This window comes from Onychostruthus taczanowskii, unplaced genomic scaffold, assembly GCF_017590055.1.
Source record: "Onychostruthus taczanowskii isolate IOZ18803 unplaced genomic scaffold, ASM1759005v1 scaffold81, whole genome shotgun sequence".
Taxonomy (NCBI): Eukaryota; Metazoa; Chordata; class Aves; order Passeriformes; family Passeridae; genus Onychostruthus; species Onychostruthus taczanowskii.
This window is the reverse complement of record NW_024506002.1, coordinates 2,195,546-2,214,208: the sequence shown is the minus strand read 5'-3', so window position 1 is coordinate 2,214,208 and position 18,663 is coordinate 2,195,546. Positions and strand designations below refer to the sequence as shown.

The window sequence follows — 18,663 nt, the reverse complement described above, 5'->3', positions numbered from 1 at the left end:
GCAAGACAATCAGGGGTGTTTCACTATTTGAGAATAATGTTTGCAGAGCAAAATTCCAAAGTTGTATCTTTATTACCAGCCAAAGACCAAAAATGCATGTGGCTGCTGAGGAGGACCCTGAGATTTGGAAGCAGTGGGAGTGGCTGTGGCTGGAGTGATGCCAAGTGACCCTAGAAATGAAGGACACTCCTTGGGGTTTAGTTGGGTTTATTTTGCTCTTGCAGGCGGCCACGGACAGGCTGGAGAAGAATAAATAGGAATAAAAGCAGAGTGTGGCAGTTATAGAGCCCCAACATGGAGATGCTTGACCATGTAACCAGAGTGCTTTGTCACTGTACCTGATCCCTGTTCAGGCCAGCACTAACCTAAGTTAGTTGGCCAAAAAGGTTTTTAAACATGCCCTCGACCAACTCAATAGTAATAAAATGTAAAAAAACCTCTTGTAATGCCATAGAGTCATATCCAGTTGTTCCAAGACTGTCAGTCTGTCCCAAAATACTTCTGTCCAAAGTGTGTTGGTGCAACAGGATGCACTTCTGTAGTTAAAATGGTGATGTCTGGGAATTCCTGGATGATGGATTTGGCACCTTGGAAGACAGGAAAGGCAATAATGACTACAGTGCTTCAGCCCATGTCAAACTGTGATCAGCAGCATTCCAAAAGTAAGTCAGGCTCTGTGCTTGTCTCCTCTTCCTGTTCCTCCCTTAGCTAACCATGTCTGAGGAAACTGCCTGACTTCAGGGAATTGCTTTTTTGGGGTTTTCTTCCCCATACAGCCATGCTCCCAATTAAAGTGGGTACAGGCTGCTCTGCAGTTCAGCTGAGTTTTCTGATACAGATTTCTGCCATGGCTAATTTCTAACACAACACACAAGGTCCTCTTTCCTCCCAGAGAAGCAAATGTTCCTCATTTAGATCCCCTTTTACCTCTAACCTGCAGCCAGGCCAGTTCTGTAGCTCCATTCAGCTCCCACTCCTGGTGTTGCTCTGGCACTGCTCTGTGAGCCATGAACTGGCAGTGCTGCAAACTCCTGCTTTTAGGAACTCTCTCCCATTTGCAGTTTTGCCACTCAGTCCTCTGTGCCAGCCATTTGTCTCCTTAAAGGTTAATGGGAGATATTCATGGACATTCTCTTATCAAGGACACCTAAGAAAGAATTTGGGTAAACCTGTTGTTGCACATCTTTGAAAGGAAGTTGCTTCCAGGTTTCCAAAGCATTTAATGTGTGTCCTTCAGCAGCCAGCACCACCTACCACTTCTCATGATGCTGACCCCGCAGTTTCCCTTCTCAAATCGGACTCCTTCGTACTTGTGTCCTGTGAGGGAAGAAACCAGGGCTCAGTGGCTGCTCCCTTCTGCCCTCTCTGAGCAGAGAGGAGATGGTCCTGGGTCTGTCACTGCCTCATGGGAACAGATGTGACACCAATGCTCAAAGGTGAAGGGGCTGCTGTTTGATGTAAAAATGAGCACAGGTAATGGATGGTGCCTCCTGGGTGTGAACTCTGTCTGCTTCCACAGTTGAGGGTTTGCAGTTCATAATTTCTCCAATTGTAAGTACAGCCACACCAATGCTTTACTGCAGAGTGCGAGTGTCACCCTGCAGGAATGCAAGTGGAGTACTCAGGGGACCAGGACTCAGCTGGTGCACATCTCACAGGTGTGCTGTGGGTCACAGCACGGAGCTGAGCAGTTCTCCCATCCTGCTGCTGCACTCAGCAGCTGCCTCTGAGTACTGCACACCTGAGTAGCTGTAACCTTACAGATCTTTACAGCTGACAGGAGGACCCACAACTCCTGCAATGGTTTTCTCTAGTGCCACTTTGCATTTCCTGCTCATCCTCACTCCCAGCTGGCCCCAGTTGCATGGACAGATTTAGGCTGGCAAAGCAAAGCTGCTTGTGCCAAGCACTTTTTCCCTTAATGGGCATGTGAAATGCCATCAGTTTTAGTTCAATGCTGTGGTGTGGGCAGGTGAACTGATCTTGCACATACATTGGTACATTTTCTTCATGGTTTTGCAAGACCACTGTAATCCTTAGTGAAAAGACAATGTTGACTGTTTTGCTCAGTTGTGGTATGTGCCTTGTAGCTTTCTAAACCAGCAGGGACAGTCACTCTGCCTGCTCAGCGCTCCCAGGGAAGCACTCGTGGCACCAAGTCTGTCAGAGTTCAAAGACCATCTGGATGTTGCAGGGTTCAGTTTTGGGCAGTTCTCTGAGGAGCAGGGAGTTGGACTCAATGATCCTGAGTCCCTTCCAGCTCAGGATATCCTGTAACTCTTGTAATAATTCTGTGTATTTTGATATCAGTTCCACCTCCAGTCCGACCCAGGCCAGGGGTGATTTCCCACATACCTGTTGGAGTGGTCACAGTACATTCTGTGTAGGGCAGTTGATTCAGTCCCTCTTCAACCACGAGTCTGATCTGTGGAACCAAAGAGGTGAGCCATCTTTAAGGGACTGTTATCTCTGGAGATAAGGCACTACATAGCAGTTACAAGGACTGGACCTGGATGAGCCCAAATGGTCTAAAAGGGTCTCTTTAAATTCAGTCCCTAATTGCTGCTAGAGACCTTTTGGGGGTGAGGCCTATGTTTTGGCCACAATTCAAACAAAGGCATTGCAGAACAAAACTGGGAGAAGAGAGGGGTTCATAAGCAATCATTAAACTGACTTTATTTACATCTGTTGGGCAGAGGCTTCACAGACAAATTCTTCTCAACAGATGAGTGAGGCACCAATGTAACTCCATTTGCTGACAGGAAATCCCGGTGAGGGAAGGGTGAAGTTCCCCCTCAGCCAGGCTCTATTTTCACATCCCTGTTTCTGGGACTAAACTGCAGCTGGGCTGCCAGAACAGCCCCAGAAGCTGCAGCAATGCACACACACCACCAGTGCCCAAAGACAAGTCAGCAGGTCCAAGAGTCTCTATCACCTTCACCTCCCACTCCTGCCAGCTCTGGTTTCCAGGTGGTGCTGCCAATCCCTGCATTTTTGGATGGTGCAGGTGGAGGGGCAGCTCCCAGGCCTCCCCTGGTGCTGCCCTGCAAAGCACCAAACACATCCACCTGCAGCCAGAATGACTGTCCTGGAGGATGCTCTGGGGATTAAAGATGTGAGAATTCTCTCTGTTCGTGAGCCAAAGATTCACAGCCCAGAACTGCTCAAGGAAAGCTACTGCCAAGCAAGAGCTTTAACTAAAAAAATCACTGATTATTCAAAATTCACTGTGGGATGGAGAGTGAGGCACTGCTCCTGGGATGGAGCAGGTACTGCTCACCTCAGGCAGTTCTTATTCCAGAGGGCAGCCTGGAAGGTTTTCCTGTCCTTCCATTCTGCCCCAGTCCCTGGCACACACGCAGCCTCTGCTAGAAATGGCCCCTTACATTTATAATCTCTCTTTCAAGGTATTTTTAGTCATTTTAATACAACTTTTTCTTCTTAGAGCTGTGTTTGTGGCAGCCATACTCAGAGGTTGCAGATAGTTTCTGGGACATTTGTACCCAATTTTATTTTATGTTTTTGAACTTAGTTCAAAAAAAAAAAAAAAAAAAAGCCAACCAACAATTTGCCAGGTTTGGAAGAAAAGCCTTTTTCATCTTGCTGAAGTGCTGACATTGCTCCACATAATCTACCAAAAGTTTAGAGTAATCCAGTAAAGGTCTTATGGTCAAATAATCTCTGTGATCTCCCTACACTTATCAGTGTTTTACACAGGGGCTGGAAGGATTATTTGTAAACTTGTCAGTGTTGATAAAACATTTATTTTTGCACTGTACTTCCTGCCACCTCCACACTCAAGGACTAATTTCCTCCTCTCTTCTCTCATGCCCCAAGAACCAGCTGCTCCTCTCCCAGAAAGGTGAGTGCCATTGCTTAGAAGATAAAAGCAGTGTTACTAGAGCCCCACATGAAACAGGAAGTCAGGCTTTGGTCCCAAGGTAGAAAATCCTCTAAGCCATTATGTGTGGCTGTTCTTGGAAGCTCAAGAGGAGGCAGGACATCCTCTGCATCTGTACAGCTCTTTGCAGCTCAGCATTTCAAACCATTTTGAATGCTCACCCCCTGAAAGAGGCAGGAGGGCAGAAAGGTGAAGTGACCTGGGCAGTGTTACACAGGGAGCTGCTGGTAGGGCTGAGAAATGAATTCATGGCTCCTCCTCGGGCCTCCAGGCACCCCCCAAAATGTGCTTTCTGCTGCAAAGCAGCAGCAGCTGTGACACCAGTTCAGTGCCTCCAGTGCGGGCGCTGGGATCAGGGGGAGCTCCTGTCCCGAGAGGAGCTCTGTGCCCTTCCCAGCACCTGCCCTGAGTTCCAGCTGTCCCCAGTTCCACCACCAGCAGCCATAAGGACTGTCTCCCATGCCAGGGGTTGCTTCTCCTCCTTCACAAACACCACACAGGTTTGTCTTGGTCCTTCCTCCACACGACTTTAACCTCACTTCTTTCAGTTTCAGGATCACAGCCCCGGCAGTGGCTTTCAGACACTCCCTGCCAACCTCCACTGCCCAGTAACTCCTTTTTCTCACAAGTATCTTCAAACGTTTCCTTTGTGTCATCCCCTTATGTGTGAACAAACTGCACCACCAGAAATCCATCACCTTTAGAATCCCTCCTTAAGACTTCTCCCTCTAGTGACCTCAGGAGACACTGCCCCTAACAGCTGCCAAGGCAGCTTAACTTCATTCTCTTCATTCTTCTGCCCAAGCTTAACTTCACTCTCATTTCCTCACTGCAACAAGGTGTATTTTCTTCCCCTATAATCCCACACTTTTCTTCACACATTGCCTCTTGCCATTAAACTCTGTTTGCTCTCTGGGTGAAAAACATGACAAGTCATAACTGTTTGCACCTTGCCAAGTTTAGTAGAGACCAAATCCCACATGAAATTATAACTGTTCTTTGTCACACCTAGGAAAAATATTCAGAAAATGAGAGTCCTACATATTCTTTTGCGCAAAATTCCTCCTACAAGATGGAAAACAAAGGAGCAGGTTCTGTGGCAAAGAGCTGCAGGACCAGCACACAGAGGACACTGGTGCAAGGACCTGAACTCACTGCCTGGATCTGCAGTGTCCAGCAATGAGAGGGGGAAAAAAAAAATCAGTGTTTGCCTCAGAACAGGGCAGGACACCCAAGAAAGGTGAGAAGGTACATGGAAAAAGGTCCTTCACACTTATTACTGACAGTAAGGTACTGGAATGCAGGAAACATCCTCAAGAAGGAGAAAGTGGGGTGAAAGTGGAAAGCCATGAAGATAAACAGCACTGCAGTCACAATCTTAGCTTGCAGTCAAACCTGAGCAAGCCTGGATTAAGCTTGGGCTCACCACAGGAAAGCTGCATGCTGGGGCTGTAACTGTGAATGGTCTCTGGACTATGCTGGAAGGGGAAAAACACTTCCCTCTGTTAAATGAGAGTGGATTTGTAAAAAACAAACACTGTTGTGGACACAAGCGTGTGTGGTAGCAAGTGCTGGGGTTTTCTTTAAGCTTGTAATTTAAATGAGATAAAGGCTACACTCTCAGCAGTCTTTGTTCTGACTTACTAAAACATGTGAAAACTTCAAACTGCTTTGTCCCTGCCTGTAACCACCACATGGCTAAAGACAAATTCTCCATGTGGATGCACCCAGAGCTAATAATCTAATACACAGCAAGTGCCAGGAGGCACTTCTGCATGCAAGCAACTGGTAACATCTGTAAGAAATTGTACTGCTCTGTTCACAAGATCAAAAGTGCTGCTTCAAACTAAAACTCAATTATCTGCAACCTCTGTGCATCTGTTTTTGAACAGAATTTTCTTATTACTGAAGGCCTCTGTCTTCAAGCAGCTGTGTCTGGTAGCAGAATGGTTTCTGGAACCTGTTGAGATGAAACAGTGAACAGAAGTCCCTATACAGAAAGCTGCAGTCATACAGCAATTTCCTTTGGGTAGAAAAGTCACTGTCACACTCCCATTCCTCTGTCCTGAAAGACCCATTGTTGCAAAGTACAACATCAAGAACAAGAAATTCTTCACCTACCAGACGATCAGCAGAAAACACGAAGTCTCCTCTACTGGATTTCCTGGAAAAGGTAATAATTTACATGTTAAGTTGGGGAATAACTTTAAGAAGTTGCTTAAATACAATATTAAATACTATATTCCAAGGCACTTCAGAGAAATGTCTCCTATCACATACTGAATTTATCCCAGAGGTTCTGTGTCCTGGGTTTCCTGGTTGGTGGCAGAGATGCAGTGACCCAGCACTGGGGTTTGGCTCTTGCTGCTGGCACTGCTGCTGCTCTGTACCAGTAGCAATTAAACACAAGAGGATGATGTTCTCTAGGTTTCCCATGGCTGAGCTCCAGCTCAGTTCCAAAACACCTCCTGAGCTCAGATATTCCTGCATTCCCTGCAGCCCTGAGCAAGTGAGCTTTGCTTGCCCGTCCTGCTGTCAGACAGAAGCTGTGGGACAATGATCATGCAGATCTTTAACCCAGGGCTGACAACACACCTGATAAGCAGGAGATACATCCTATCTTATCTGGAACTCACTGAGTGTGATTAGATCAGTGAATGTGAGGTTAAACTGAGCAGGGATTAATGAGCATTCCCATGAAAACACCTCTCTGCCTCTTATAAGTTTGGGTACAACCTTTTGCTCGTGTGCCTGTGTGGCTTTTGGCCCCTTCAGAAGGCAAAATGAAAGGTTAAAAAAGCCTGAATTTTGAAAGCAGCTTTAACACCTTGCTTCCCATGCCAAGAGCAACTCTTACTACACCAGAACAGGACACATTTCTGATCAAGGAGCCAACACTCACAGGACAGTGGCTTTGAAAACCCTGAGACACAGCACCAACAGGGTAAGAGGTACTTCTAAATGAAATGTTCTATTAATCCCTCTCATGTTTTCAAACCCTAATACTCTGCATGTCTCCTTAAATGCCATTTTGAATTTAATCTCCAAGATTCTGAGACACCTCATGCTCACATGAATGAAAGTCAAAAGGTTTGCCTGCTCATTGCCTAGAAACCAGTCACTTATTCCCACTTTAAAAAAAGAGGTTTCAAAAGAGCATTAACTTAATCTGGTTTCATTCCTTGCACTAATGACACACTGTTAAAATACTGTTTGCTTTTTTTTTCCTTCTTTCTGGTACTGATAGGATATTCCTAACTTTCTGCTATTTTGACATTAACTGGATAGGCAATGCTCAAAAAAACCCCAAAAACTGGGGGAAAAAACCCCACCCAAATCTGTACAATTATATGACCCAATTTTATTAAGGCTTTTGGAAAGTCTCATACTTCTATCTGTGGTGTAGGTAAGTATTTTGAAAAGAGGAAGTAGCTAAGTTGCCTATCTAGGTTCTTCCAGAACCTAGAAATTTCAGAAAATTTAGCTGAATTTCACAAACAGGTGTAAGACAGACCCAATAATGTCCAGACCACAGTTTTGACTGCAAAGTGATAATGTGTTTTGAGTTATTAATGCAGATTACGAGGCTTTGAACCAACTCCTCTGTCCTTGCAGAGACACAGATGTTCCTCTGCACAGTTCACTGAACACCCTTCATTGGTCATACCTGTTTTTTGAGAAGGGGAGGGCACCAGAAAATGACAACGCATACAAATAACAGTAATACAGAAAATGTCAGAGCACATGTACAGGGGCAGCTGGAAAGCTGAGATCACGTCTCAAACCCCACATCCTGTCAGAATTGCCAGGGGCCAGGAAAAAAAAAAAGGCTTATGTGAAAACACTGTAACTGCTCTTCCTAAATACAAGATAGAAATACATAAAGCAACAATTTATGGCAGACTAGAAACTGTTTCAGCCGCTTCATCAAGTAACAAGACAACGTCTCAAAATATGAGGCATTAAAACCTAACTTGTAGCAGGAACATTGTGTTACACAATATAAATGAGTTTCACTTTGTTTCTGAAGGCAGGGGAGTGTGGCTGATATCACAGTGTCTGTCTTGGGAGGTGTGAAGACATGGGTTTTTTGGGGCTGTATTGTAATATAAAGTAGCTGCAGGGTTTGTTCCTGCTTTAGCACTTGGTTCTAGTGACATTGTCAGGTCTGCAGGTATTGGGGTGTCAGTAATTCCCATTTCTCTCATTTCCTCACAGAAATTGTTGAGAGACAGCCAGGGTGAGGGCCAGGCTGGAAAAAAGCCACTTCCCTACAGAGGATTTGTAAAAGGTTTTTAAGAAAACTGAAGGCACTGGATGAGCTGTTGGCACTCAGGGAGGTGATGTAACTGGGAACAGGTCCACGTTCTACCTGCAGCACTTCAGTACTTAATGGACTGCAGCCCTTAATTTTTTCCATGCAGGGGCTGGGATGCAGAGGGATCCCACCCTCCCTAGGGATCCCACCCTCCCTGCCTGCAGCAGCTGTCCTTACCCAGCACAGGTGAGTTACACCCTCCTGAATCCCCCTGCTCTGTGCAACAGCCAGGACTGCACATCCAGCCTCTCTGCCATCTGCATTTCTATGTTATGACTCTGTTCCTTAGGGAATAAGAAGCTTTAGCAGAATACCACAGAACGATCTCACCCAACAGACACAAGATCCTTAAAGTACCTGGATTTAAATCGTAGTTCCTGTTAAATCATGAGTTAAAATGGCACTGCCAACCTGAGCTAATGAATTTTCTTCTATATAAACACATCACTGCACTATTCATTTCAGCTTCCAGATCCCTGCTTCACATCTGAGGCTCGAAATTACCTTGAGATCATTCTCTCCTTGAAAAGAGACTGTAACTGTTCTAGAATGTTCAGTACTTCAGTGCATCAGCTCACATCCCATTAAAGCACTCGAGGTCCATCTCCCACTCAGTACAAAAGGCACCTGCCCCCATTAAGCACTTGCTGAGCAGAAAAGTGACAGGGCTGAGGGAAAATGAGGAAGCCCAGGCACAGTGAAGTGATCTATCCATCTCCCCAGCTCTGGCACACAGACTAAGTTCTTGTTAACTCTAAGGAAGCAAAAGTGCCATTTCAGTCTGCCAGGAGGACATCCCTGTCCCAGCCAGCCACCTCTGAATCCCATGAGACACCATGACCAGCCACATGAAGGTGTTTTTTCCTTTACAGTAATACCAATTGAAAGGCCATGATTTCTTTCTCTGAACCCTCTCAGGAACAAGGAAAGAGCTTTCCACTTCTCTGAGCAGCTTATGCTACGGACAAAATAGAGTCCTCAAAGTCTTCTTCATCTGGCCTGACCAGACCTTAGCTCCATCCCAGCTCACTGGGATTATCTCTCTGAGTATTTACCCCTTCCTCACTTACAGTAATAGTCCCAAATTGACTGGGTTTTTTTCCCTACTTTTGTTCCATTTCTCCCTCCCCAGGAGCTTGCCTTTTAATGTCTGGCATTTTCAGGTATTGTATTTGGAACATCCATCCCCTGCAGCACTGAGGAATCTAAATATTCTCCTTGAGTTAAGGTGTTACCTGCTCTTTTTTAATCCAGAAAGTCTAAGTGACAGGGCTCTGATTTCCTGTAGATGACAGCTTCTCCTTCTTCCCAAGCACTGTATGTCAACATACCTCTTTATCAGCTTAAATTGGATTTTTGACCAGTAGCTGCTCTGAGCCACATTGCTGCCAGTTCACAAACACAGTTCTGAGGAGAAGGAGTTTCTTTTAGCACCTGGTTTGAATGCTACAGTAGCTACAGAGCTGTCTTAGGGCAGATTGCAGCAGTCCAGGGTAAGGTTAATGAACAGTGCCTAAAAAATCCTCTTCTCAATTCAGCATCTTTCTGAATGACAGGTATGAAAATAGGTCAGTCCGAGGTCTCTTAATGAGATGCAGCTGAATTCCTGGGACAGAACACAAAAATAATATTTCCCTACCGTCCTTACCTACAAACTCAACCTTTCTGAGCAGGCTGCTGCCCGATTTTCCTCACTGGTTGGGAAGGGAACTTGGAAGTGACAGCTCCATCCCCACTTCCAGGGCAACATCACACTCAGAATAAAGTACAGCCTGCAATTGCTGCAGCTGCTCTGAGTAACTCACTGTTTACAAGTCCTGTTCTAGACTTCCTCTTACCAAAGTCTTGTGCAATGAAGCAGATGTAACTCTAAAAAATGTCCTTCAAGTTAAAATTGCAGCTGCTGCTTTCTGGATAAGCTCATTGTAACCAGAAACCTCTTAAATGTATTTGAAAGAGGTCAAAACCTGTGTACAAACAAATAATAATACTAAAACCCCTGAGTAAAGTAATTACATTGCTAGTATTTGTCCAGACATCAAAACTATATCGTTTTCACTAAGCTCAAAACCTTTCACAGGCCATCACCAAGCCTAGTTTGGATTCCCTCTCTGCTTAGTTCACTTCCAGCTTCCTTTTCTGCTCCACAGAGAAGCTGCCAGGTGGGTGTTCTCACCTGCAGAGATCTTCTGTGTGGTCTTGTCAAAAGTGCCCTCCTTACATGAAGGCTGCACTGCCTCTGGTGTTCCTGCTGCCAGGTTTTGCTTTTTCCACAATGCTTTGAAAATTAAGGAAAATCCTCCACAAACTAGTTTAAGGTAAGGAGGTTCAGCTAAGTTAATAAAATTAATGGATGATCAGTTTTGCATTAAAAAATGAATTAAAAAATGTTAGCTACAAAGTTGAGCCTCAAGAGCCAGAAAACAGCAAAACATGGACTATGCAAATGGGCAGATGTGAAACACAGCAAGGAAGAGTGTCTCTGCAATGACTATTGCAGATGTCAGAAAGCCACTGTGTCACAGGAAGAGAGGGTTTTATTCAGACCCTGATCACTCTATTGATAGGCTTGATTTCACACCTCTTTGCTGGTGGTTCTTGCAAACCAGTAGTTTTTAATAACTAGATGGATACTACTGGAGTTTGTCTTGTGTTGTACGCTATATTTAACACTTTCCACTATCACCTTCTCAGTGCTGAACAAGCACAGCTACAAACGTGATCAGTGGGAGGGACGTGTTCAGCACCTGAGCTGCGTTGTGGAACATGGTGCTCACAGGTGTCTCCATTTAGAGCCTGGGACCGGCTCCCCGCCCCATGCTGCCTGCAGGATGCGCTCTCCAGAGAGCGGTGATGAGCCCCAGCTGCTGCCGAGCCCGCCCGCGGGACCCTAAGGTGCAAGCCCTTGTAAGGTGCAAGCCCTATGTAAGCCCTTGGGGCATTACATACATTGTACTGCTCGCTCCTGGTGCTGATGATGTGGCACGCAGGCTCCGAGCCGCCCGCAGGGCGGAGGTGAGCCAACACCCCCATCAGGGACTGTCCAAGTGTGCGAGGGGCTAGAGACCCGCCGAGCCGCTCGGTCCCTGGCAGCCCCGCGGCGCGGGTGGGCAGGGAGCCGCCGGGAGCTCTGCCCGCCCTGGGCGCGGGCCGGGCGCTGCCCTGCCCTGCCCTCGGGCCCGCGCCACCAGACATGGCCGCGCCGCCGGCCCAGGCGTTCGAGCCGGCACACGCGGCACGGCAGCGCGTCCCGCCGGCCTTGGGCTCGGCCCTCGGGCCCGCCGGGGACAGCCCGGCCCGCCGGGACCCCGCAGGCAGCGCCCGCCACGCTGCCCTCCGGCGGCAGCGCCGAGCCGGGCAGCCAGCACCAGCGGCCGGCTGAGAGCGGCTCGGCGGGGCTGTGGAAGGATGGAGTGAGCGACAAGCGACGATCCCCCACTGTCTCCCCGGCCCGCCGCGGCCCCTCCCCAGCCCACGAGGCCCGACCCGGCCCGGCGCGCTCACTTGTCCCTGATGATAGTCTGCAGCTCCCGCAGCTGGTCGTTCATGGGCAGCAGCTTCAGCTGCGGCCCGATGGCCGGCGCGCCGCCCTCCCCCGCGGGGACCGGCGCCGCCACCACCCCGTTGCTGCTGCTGCTGCTGCTGTCCGGGCTGGGGCAGCCGCTGTCCTCGCTGGGCTCAGCGAAGCGGATCAGCCGGGATCCTCCGCTCGCCGTGGCCGTGGCGGCCGCCGGCGGCTCATCCTGCGGCCGCGGGCCGAGGCGCTGGTTCTGGCAGGGCATCGCCTTTTTTTTTTTTTTTTTTTTTTTTTTTTTTTTTTTTTTTTTTTTAAGGAGGAATTTATGAAATTTAGTGGCAGCAATTCTGAAAGGTGTAAAGCTCAATTATTCCATGCAGCTTTCTGCACAGACAGGCATATAGGTATGTAGCAGTAATATATATAAAAAAGGCTTTCTTTTCCAAAAAGTTCCCTTAAAAAAGAGAAATTGATTGAGAAAAGGAAGGCAGGGACTCATGCTCTCTCCTCCTCTTTCCTTGCCAGGTCCTGGTGTGTGATTCAAAAGCAACAGCATGCTGTGGGAAACAGCACTGAGCCTGCAAACAGTGAGTCCTTCTTACTGAGCCCGAAGCCATTCCTGCAGAAGAAAGCTGCAATCATGAGCTGCACACACTGAACTTCTCCTTTCCTCTCTGGCACACCTGTCAAGCCTTACAGCTTTGTCAGAAAACCATCCCAAGCCACCCAAACCAGCAGTGCAGCCTGAGCCCCCTGCTGCAGACAGACTCCCCCAGCATTCCTGGCTGTTTGCATCCCCCCCGAGTGCTGTCTCAGAGCAGCTGCAGGAGCAGAGCTGATGTTCAGTCCACACCTTCTCTTTGCCCCCATGTTCCAGACATACCCAGTAGATGCTCAAGGCTGTCGCTGACCTTGAGGGGAAAGACAAATTTCCAATGTGCCTGAGAGAGCTGCGCAAGGACCGAAGGTGAGATGGGTCCCAGAGGACTTTCCAGGCTTCTCCATTCCTTGACAGGCTCCTTGCTCCACCAAACACCCCAAAGACACCCAACCCTGCCTCGCAAGGCTAAAAACCTCCTTATTCAAGTCAGGCAGTTCCAGCAGGGTCACAGCCTCTGAGGCTCCCCTGGCCCCATTAAACTGTGCTGCTAACAGGCTCTGAGCCCCCCCAAATCTGTCCCTGCCTATTCCTTCATTTCTCCCACCTTCCTCCCGACATCTCAACTTTACACTGTAAATCTTCCTTTATATTGTGCATTTCTCTTACCAGTTTCCATGGCCAAACACCTCCTTAGTGGTGCCTTCTGACCAGGAGGAAAGGAAAGCTCCCATTTGTGCCTGGGCCAAGGCGAGCGCTCTGCGGACAGAAGGCTCTGTGTGCCCTCGTTCCCTTGGCAGGAATAACAGCCTCGGCCACTTCAGGGGAGGTGACTGGATTAGCAGGGGACAAAGGAAAAAAAGGGAAGAAGAAAAGCAACCGGTAGCAGCCAAAAAGTCTCAAGCATGGCCTGGTGTATTTGCAGTGAGCCAGAGCACAGGTTGGAACAAAACCTGGAGAAGGCAAAGGGATCAGGACATCACAGAGTCACAAACTGCTGTGGATTCACTGCAGGTTTCATCTTCCTACAGGCAGTAAATCCATGACCTGGGCAAGGCTGGATGCCTCTGCTCTGTGCTGGGCTGATGTGCCACATTCAATTACTTCTTGAATGCTTCAAGGGATGGTAACTCCACCACTGTCTTGAGGGACTCCTTCCAATGCCTAACCACATTTTCAGTAAAAACAACTGGACATGTCGTTCTTGTAACACAATCAAACACATTTTAAAATATGGCTTTTTTATGCTACTTATTTAATTGGCTGTGAGATATAATTCAGACTACATTTCCAAAGTGTGTGCAGCTGCTCAGTTGTTAAATGCAAGGTCTGAGGATTAATAGTTCATATTTTTCTAGAAATAAATGCAACAGTTTCTATCTCCAAAAGAGCACTGTGCCTTTCAGCACACATTCTACTTGCCAAAATTATTTTACACCTCTGAAAAAGGGCTTCTATCTGCCCTTAACCTTGTCCTGTTTTTCTATTTTTATTTTCTTTGCATTACTTCGTTCTCATTAATTTTCCCTCTTGCTTCATATACTTCCTTGAAGCATTCCCCTCCTTGTGTTCATAGCCTTCCAATACCATTGATTGTAAGTGACATTTGAATATTGACACTTTTCTTTTTCCTCTAGCCTGACTCCTGGATTGATTTGGATTCCCATAGACCTGGGGGACTTTCTTTTAGGCTGATGCCTGCCACAGCTGGAACTGTCAATGTTACCATACAGAACAGAGGTTTCAGTCTCCCTTTGGCATACTGATTATCTGGAATTCAGTGTTGATTCTTTCCATTTTGTAGGAATGGTATTAATTACAAATCTGACTTCTAGAAGATATAAATACTTATTGCTAGAAGTGAAAGTCATTACAGTGCTAGAATCATATTAAGCACCTTTAATGAGAAAGAAGCTAAGAATTTCAAGAAACTCTAAATAAAATGTTATTTCACCTCCACAAGATGGGTGTTGTATTTGTGTTGCTGAGCTGCTTCTGTAAACTTTTCTAGCCAAAAAACTATCATGTTCTCATTTAGTACACTGGCCTTGGTCTCAAGCCCTGGTTTGTTGTCTACACAGCTCCTGGGAAAAGGCCAGATTAGATATCCTTTATTATTCTATTCACAAATCTCCTTTGTGGTGAGTTATTTCCATTACTGGAGCTTCTATTTCTTCAACTGAGCTGCTTCTGTCATCTTTCCAGAGTGCCAGCTCTGGAGCAGGCATTGATTTGTCTGTCTCCAAGGAGATCCTCTGCTTCCACAGCTAAATCTGCAGAGAAATAGATATTTATTTTGTGGTAAGCTACTTTAAACAGTGTAAGTTCATAAAACTCCTCTGTTGGCTTTCTGTGTCTCTATCATGAGCTCTGTTCTCCTGGTTCAGTCACTCTGGGATAGAGGTTGCAACTACTACAGGAATGTGGGCTCTTTTCACCCTGAGTGTCTCTCAGGGTTTGAGCAGTGTCTTGTACAGGTATCAGCAATCTGGGATCACATAAATAAAGTGGTATCAAAAGGAGAAAGAGAAGATCAGAACAGGAAACAAGACTGAAATATTAGCAGGAGGAAATAAAGCCATGTGGAAGAGTTACTAAAGAAGAATGAACAGCTAAAGTAAAATTTGCAGGGAAAATACTCATATCAAATATATTACATTTGGAAAAAATAAAATGGTACATTATTAACAAAGACAAGGCTGAGATGATGCAGGGGTTGTGTGGTTTGACAATAAACGTTTGCTGAGGGATTTGTAAGTCTCTGTTAAAGGCATTGGAGCTGTGAGATCCTGTGACACCACAGCACAGGGTGCTGTTATCCCTGTGTTGGATATTCCATATAGCACAAGTCCAAAGAGCTTGACATGGTCAAAACACTGGACACATTTCACAGGGCCGAGAGCCTGCATGTTGGATTGGCCCATAAAGCACCACATGTGCACACAAACACTGTGCATGAAACCATTGCAGCAGTGCATGTAGGAAAATTGCAGAAACATTTGAAATCACTGCAAAGATGCTGCCATGCTGGCCAGCCTGTCTGTCCAGGCCATCCCACACACAGCTGTGATTATCCCGTTTTGCCTGGTCAAACTTGCATGTAGAGCACAGCATAGGGAAGGAAGCAGATGTATGGAATCCAGAAGCCCAGAATTCCTGTTTATCCCTTTGAATGATGCCACGGGGAGGCACTGTTCAGACCCAGCTCTGCCAAATGCAATTATGATGAAGAATTAGATTAGTGCCAGAGAAATGTCGTCTCTGTCGTTTGAAGTGGATCCTGGTCAGGAGCAAAGTTGCGTATCAAAGTACAGACTACAGAAATCCTGCCTCATTAAAAATCAACTTTAAGCCAATTGTCCTCTTCCTTTCTGTCTGTCTGTCTGTCTTTCTCCCCTGCAAATGAGCTTACAACTCTCCCTCAAGGCAAGAGCATCAGCAGTCAAGCTCTGGTAGCTTTGAAGAAATCTTTGTGTGATTAGAAATGCCACACAGAGTTACAGCCTTCTGACAGCTCTGCATGCCGATCACATGGGAGTATATAGGCCATTGGAAATGTAATCCATGGCATAGCTCTATCTTCCTAAGTGGGTGTTTAATTAGGAACTGTACTATTGCTGCATTATTCTGGCTCAAAGGAACGGCTGGAGGAGGCTGTGGGCTGGAGGAGGTCTCTGAGGTAGCTCAGAATTTAACCCTGGGAAGGGTGTGGAATAGAGGATTAGGTCTGTATGGAGATGTATCATCCCACATGCCATCCACACCCTCCCCTCTGGCCTGTGCTCCCTCATGGTGCTGCAGCCAGGGCTTTTCTGAGCCCCAGGCAAGGAAACTGCCGGGGCAGCTGCTCTGTGAGGGACCCAAAATCCAGAGGGACTGTGTGCCAGCTGGAGCACCTCTTTCTGTCTGCAGCGATGTCAGTGTCCAGCTGCATCAGGACAAAGCATGGGAGTGCTAGCAGCTTGGAAGGAGCACCCTGCATGAAGTACTGACAGAGCTGCTGACCAACACGAGCGGTGTTTCCAGCTGTGCTGTTTCTGCTGAGGATACCCATATTCCAACAGTGCAGTGTCTCAAAGAGAAGGCTTTTATCCGCACAGTCAGAATAGAAAGGCTTCTGAGAGGGGCATGGCTCAGAATGGCCTGGCTCATTCTGGCTTAGAAGGGCCTGGTAAATCCCCAGCTCAGCAGGGGTGTGCCTGTCCCCCTCAGGGTGTCATGGCAAGACTGAGAGCAGCTCTTTTCTGTATGCTGTTGTGGGAATGAGGGCAGCCCCTCTCACTGCGTGCTTTGCTAGGGCTGTGGGCTGCTCCTCTGGCATTGCCATGGTGGCACTCAGGGACACTTGAGACACCATAGCAGGGCCGAGGGCTGCTCATCTCTGGGCTCCATGATGCGACAGAGTAGCCCCTCTGAGTGCAATGGCAGGACTCAGGGCTGCTCCTGAGTCCAACCAGCAGTGGGGCTGAGGGCAGCCCCTCTTTGGGTGCCATGGTGGGGCTGAGGGCTGCTCGCTCAGGGTACCACGGTTCAGGACACCTCCTTTCGTGGCACTATGGGGAATGAGGGCGGCTCCTCTCAAGGCGCCATGGTACGGCTGAGGGCTGCCCTTCTCAGCGTGCCATGGTGGATCTGAGGGCAGCCCCTGTCAGAGTGCTATGGTGGTGCTCAAAGCTGCCCATCTTGGGCCACCATGGGGCAGCTCCTCTCACAGAATGCCAGGGGGAGACCCAGGGCAGCCCCTCTCTGCTCGCCACTATGGATCAGAGGGCACCCGAGCCCAACCACCGAGCCACCTCCCCCTCAGGGCGGCCAGACCCGCCTCGCCTCGCCCCACCCCTCCCGCGGGTCCGCCGCCGTCCCACAATCCCCTGCGCCCTGGCCCTCGCAAGATGGCGGTGCTGGGGGCACCGCGGGGCCTGGCGGCCGCAGCCTGCCGCAAGCGGCGGCTGCTGCTCGCCTTGGCCCTGCTGCGCCCGCCGCCCGCCGCCGCCGTCGCTTGCTTCTCCGGGGGAGCGGTGGGGAGCTGGCGGCGAGGCCCCCGAGCTGCCCCGGGGGGCGCACAGGTGTGTGGGGGCGCCGGGGCGGGCGAACGGACGGTGAGGGGCTGTGGGGGTGCCGGGGACTGGGAGGGCCGAGACGTGGGCGGTGAGGGGCTGAGGGGACCCCGGTGCCCGCAGCGCTGTTCCGCCGGCTCTGCGAGCACCCTCCGGTTCGTCCTTGCCTTGCCGGTGTCGGCCCCGCTCGCCCCGTTGCTCGGTGCCCGCCGCGCGGGGGCCGGGGCTGCCGGGGGCCGGGACCCGCGGGGACACTGGTGCGGAGCGGCCGGGGGTGTCGTGGGCTCTCTCTGGGGACAAGCATGAAAACCCTCAGTGTCTTTGAGAGGGTGCTGAATGCGTGTGTAGTGAGTAACTCGTGCTGACGGCTAATTCCGCCGCTATGCGCGGAAAGGTAGGTGGAGTTGGAATGCTTTCTGTCAGCTATGGAACTCTGTAATATGTCCTGGTGGATTATTATTTTTTATTACAAGTAAAGTATTGAGTACTTTATCTCAAACTAAGTCCAGCTTTCAGTAATTCACGTGCATTTTTCGACGTGGCTTAAGGAAGTGTATCCCAAAGACTGAGGGAATGAACTTTCATAAACTCTCAGCTTGTAATTCTGTTTGATAATAAAGTTTCTTATCCTCTCAAATTGCTGCTGTTTATGAGTAACTTTTCTTTGTCACCTGCCTTGATTGGTTTTTCCTGACTGGCAGAATTCTGTCAGGGACTACAGTCAACTTTATGTTACTAGACGAGATGAGCAGGACTGAAAGGGTAAATTTTGGAGGTTTTAATTTTGAAACTTGTGCAAGAGGCTGAGAGCTAAAGTCGATGCAGATCAAATATTTTACCCATGTATTTGCATACATTAAAATACACCTGAATACTCAGTATTGTCTGGTGCTCCTGGAGACGTATTTCAGCTGTTGGGGAACAAACAGCAATGTTATCATGGTGATGAATGGAAGTGTTAATTATATTCCTGCTTTCCTTTTGAATGACTTTATTTTCATGTGAGAAATGCCGGTCCCTGCTGATCAGTTTTAATTGCCACGTGTCACTAAATGTGGATTTGCTGAACAAGAAAGCTAATACTACATTTGTGAGATATATATATGTGTGTTCATCTCTTTGGCTTTTTAATTTCTAGGCATTTTTATGTTAGAAAGTGGTCAATGAAAGCATTTTTTAATGGTCTGATAATGAATTTTCACTTTTGGATCAAGCTCTGTTTGGCTGAAAATTAGATTTCATTAAATGCATGAGCATTTATTTTATTAAACA

The 18,663-nt window shown here is 47.9% G+C and overlaps 2 protein-coding genes across 2 annotated transcripts in view; one reads left to right on the top strand and one right to left on the bottom strand.

Annotated features, from left to right (window-relative positions):
• Window positions 1-190: 190 nt before the first annotated feature.
• UPRT (uracil phosphoribosyltransferase homolog) lies at window positions 191-12,353 on the bottom strand. Its single transcript, XM_041424320.1, has 6 exons — window positions 12,339-12,353; window positions 11,724-12,004; window positions 6,023-6,065; window positions 2,356-2,425; window positions 1,225-1,317; window positions 191-587 (listed from the first exon to the last, which is right to left on the bottom strand). Exons 1-6 carry the CDS (start codon window positions 12,351-12,353, stop codon window positions 481-483), a joined length of 609 nt encoding a protein of 202 aa, XP_041280254.1. The 3' UTR covers window positions 191-480.
• A 4,853-nt stretch (window positions 12,354-17,206) lies between these two features.
• Window positions 17,207-18,663, top strand: part of ABCB7 (ATP binding cassette subfamily B member 7) — a 35,440-nt gene continuing 33,983 nt past the window's right edge. Inside the window, exon 1 of the mRNA XM_041424325.1 lies at window positions 17,207-17,400. Coding sequence (XP_041280259.1) covers window positions 17,227-17,400 — 174 coding nt within the window. The 5' untranslated portion in view covers window positions 17,207-17,226. The remainder of the gene's footprint in view (window positions 17,401-18,663) is intronic.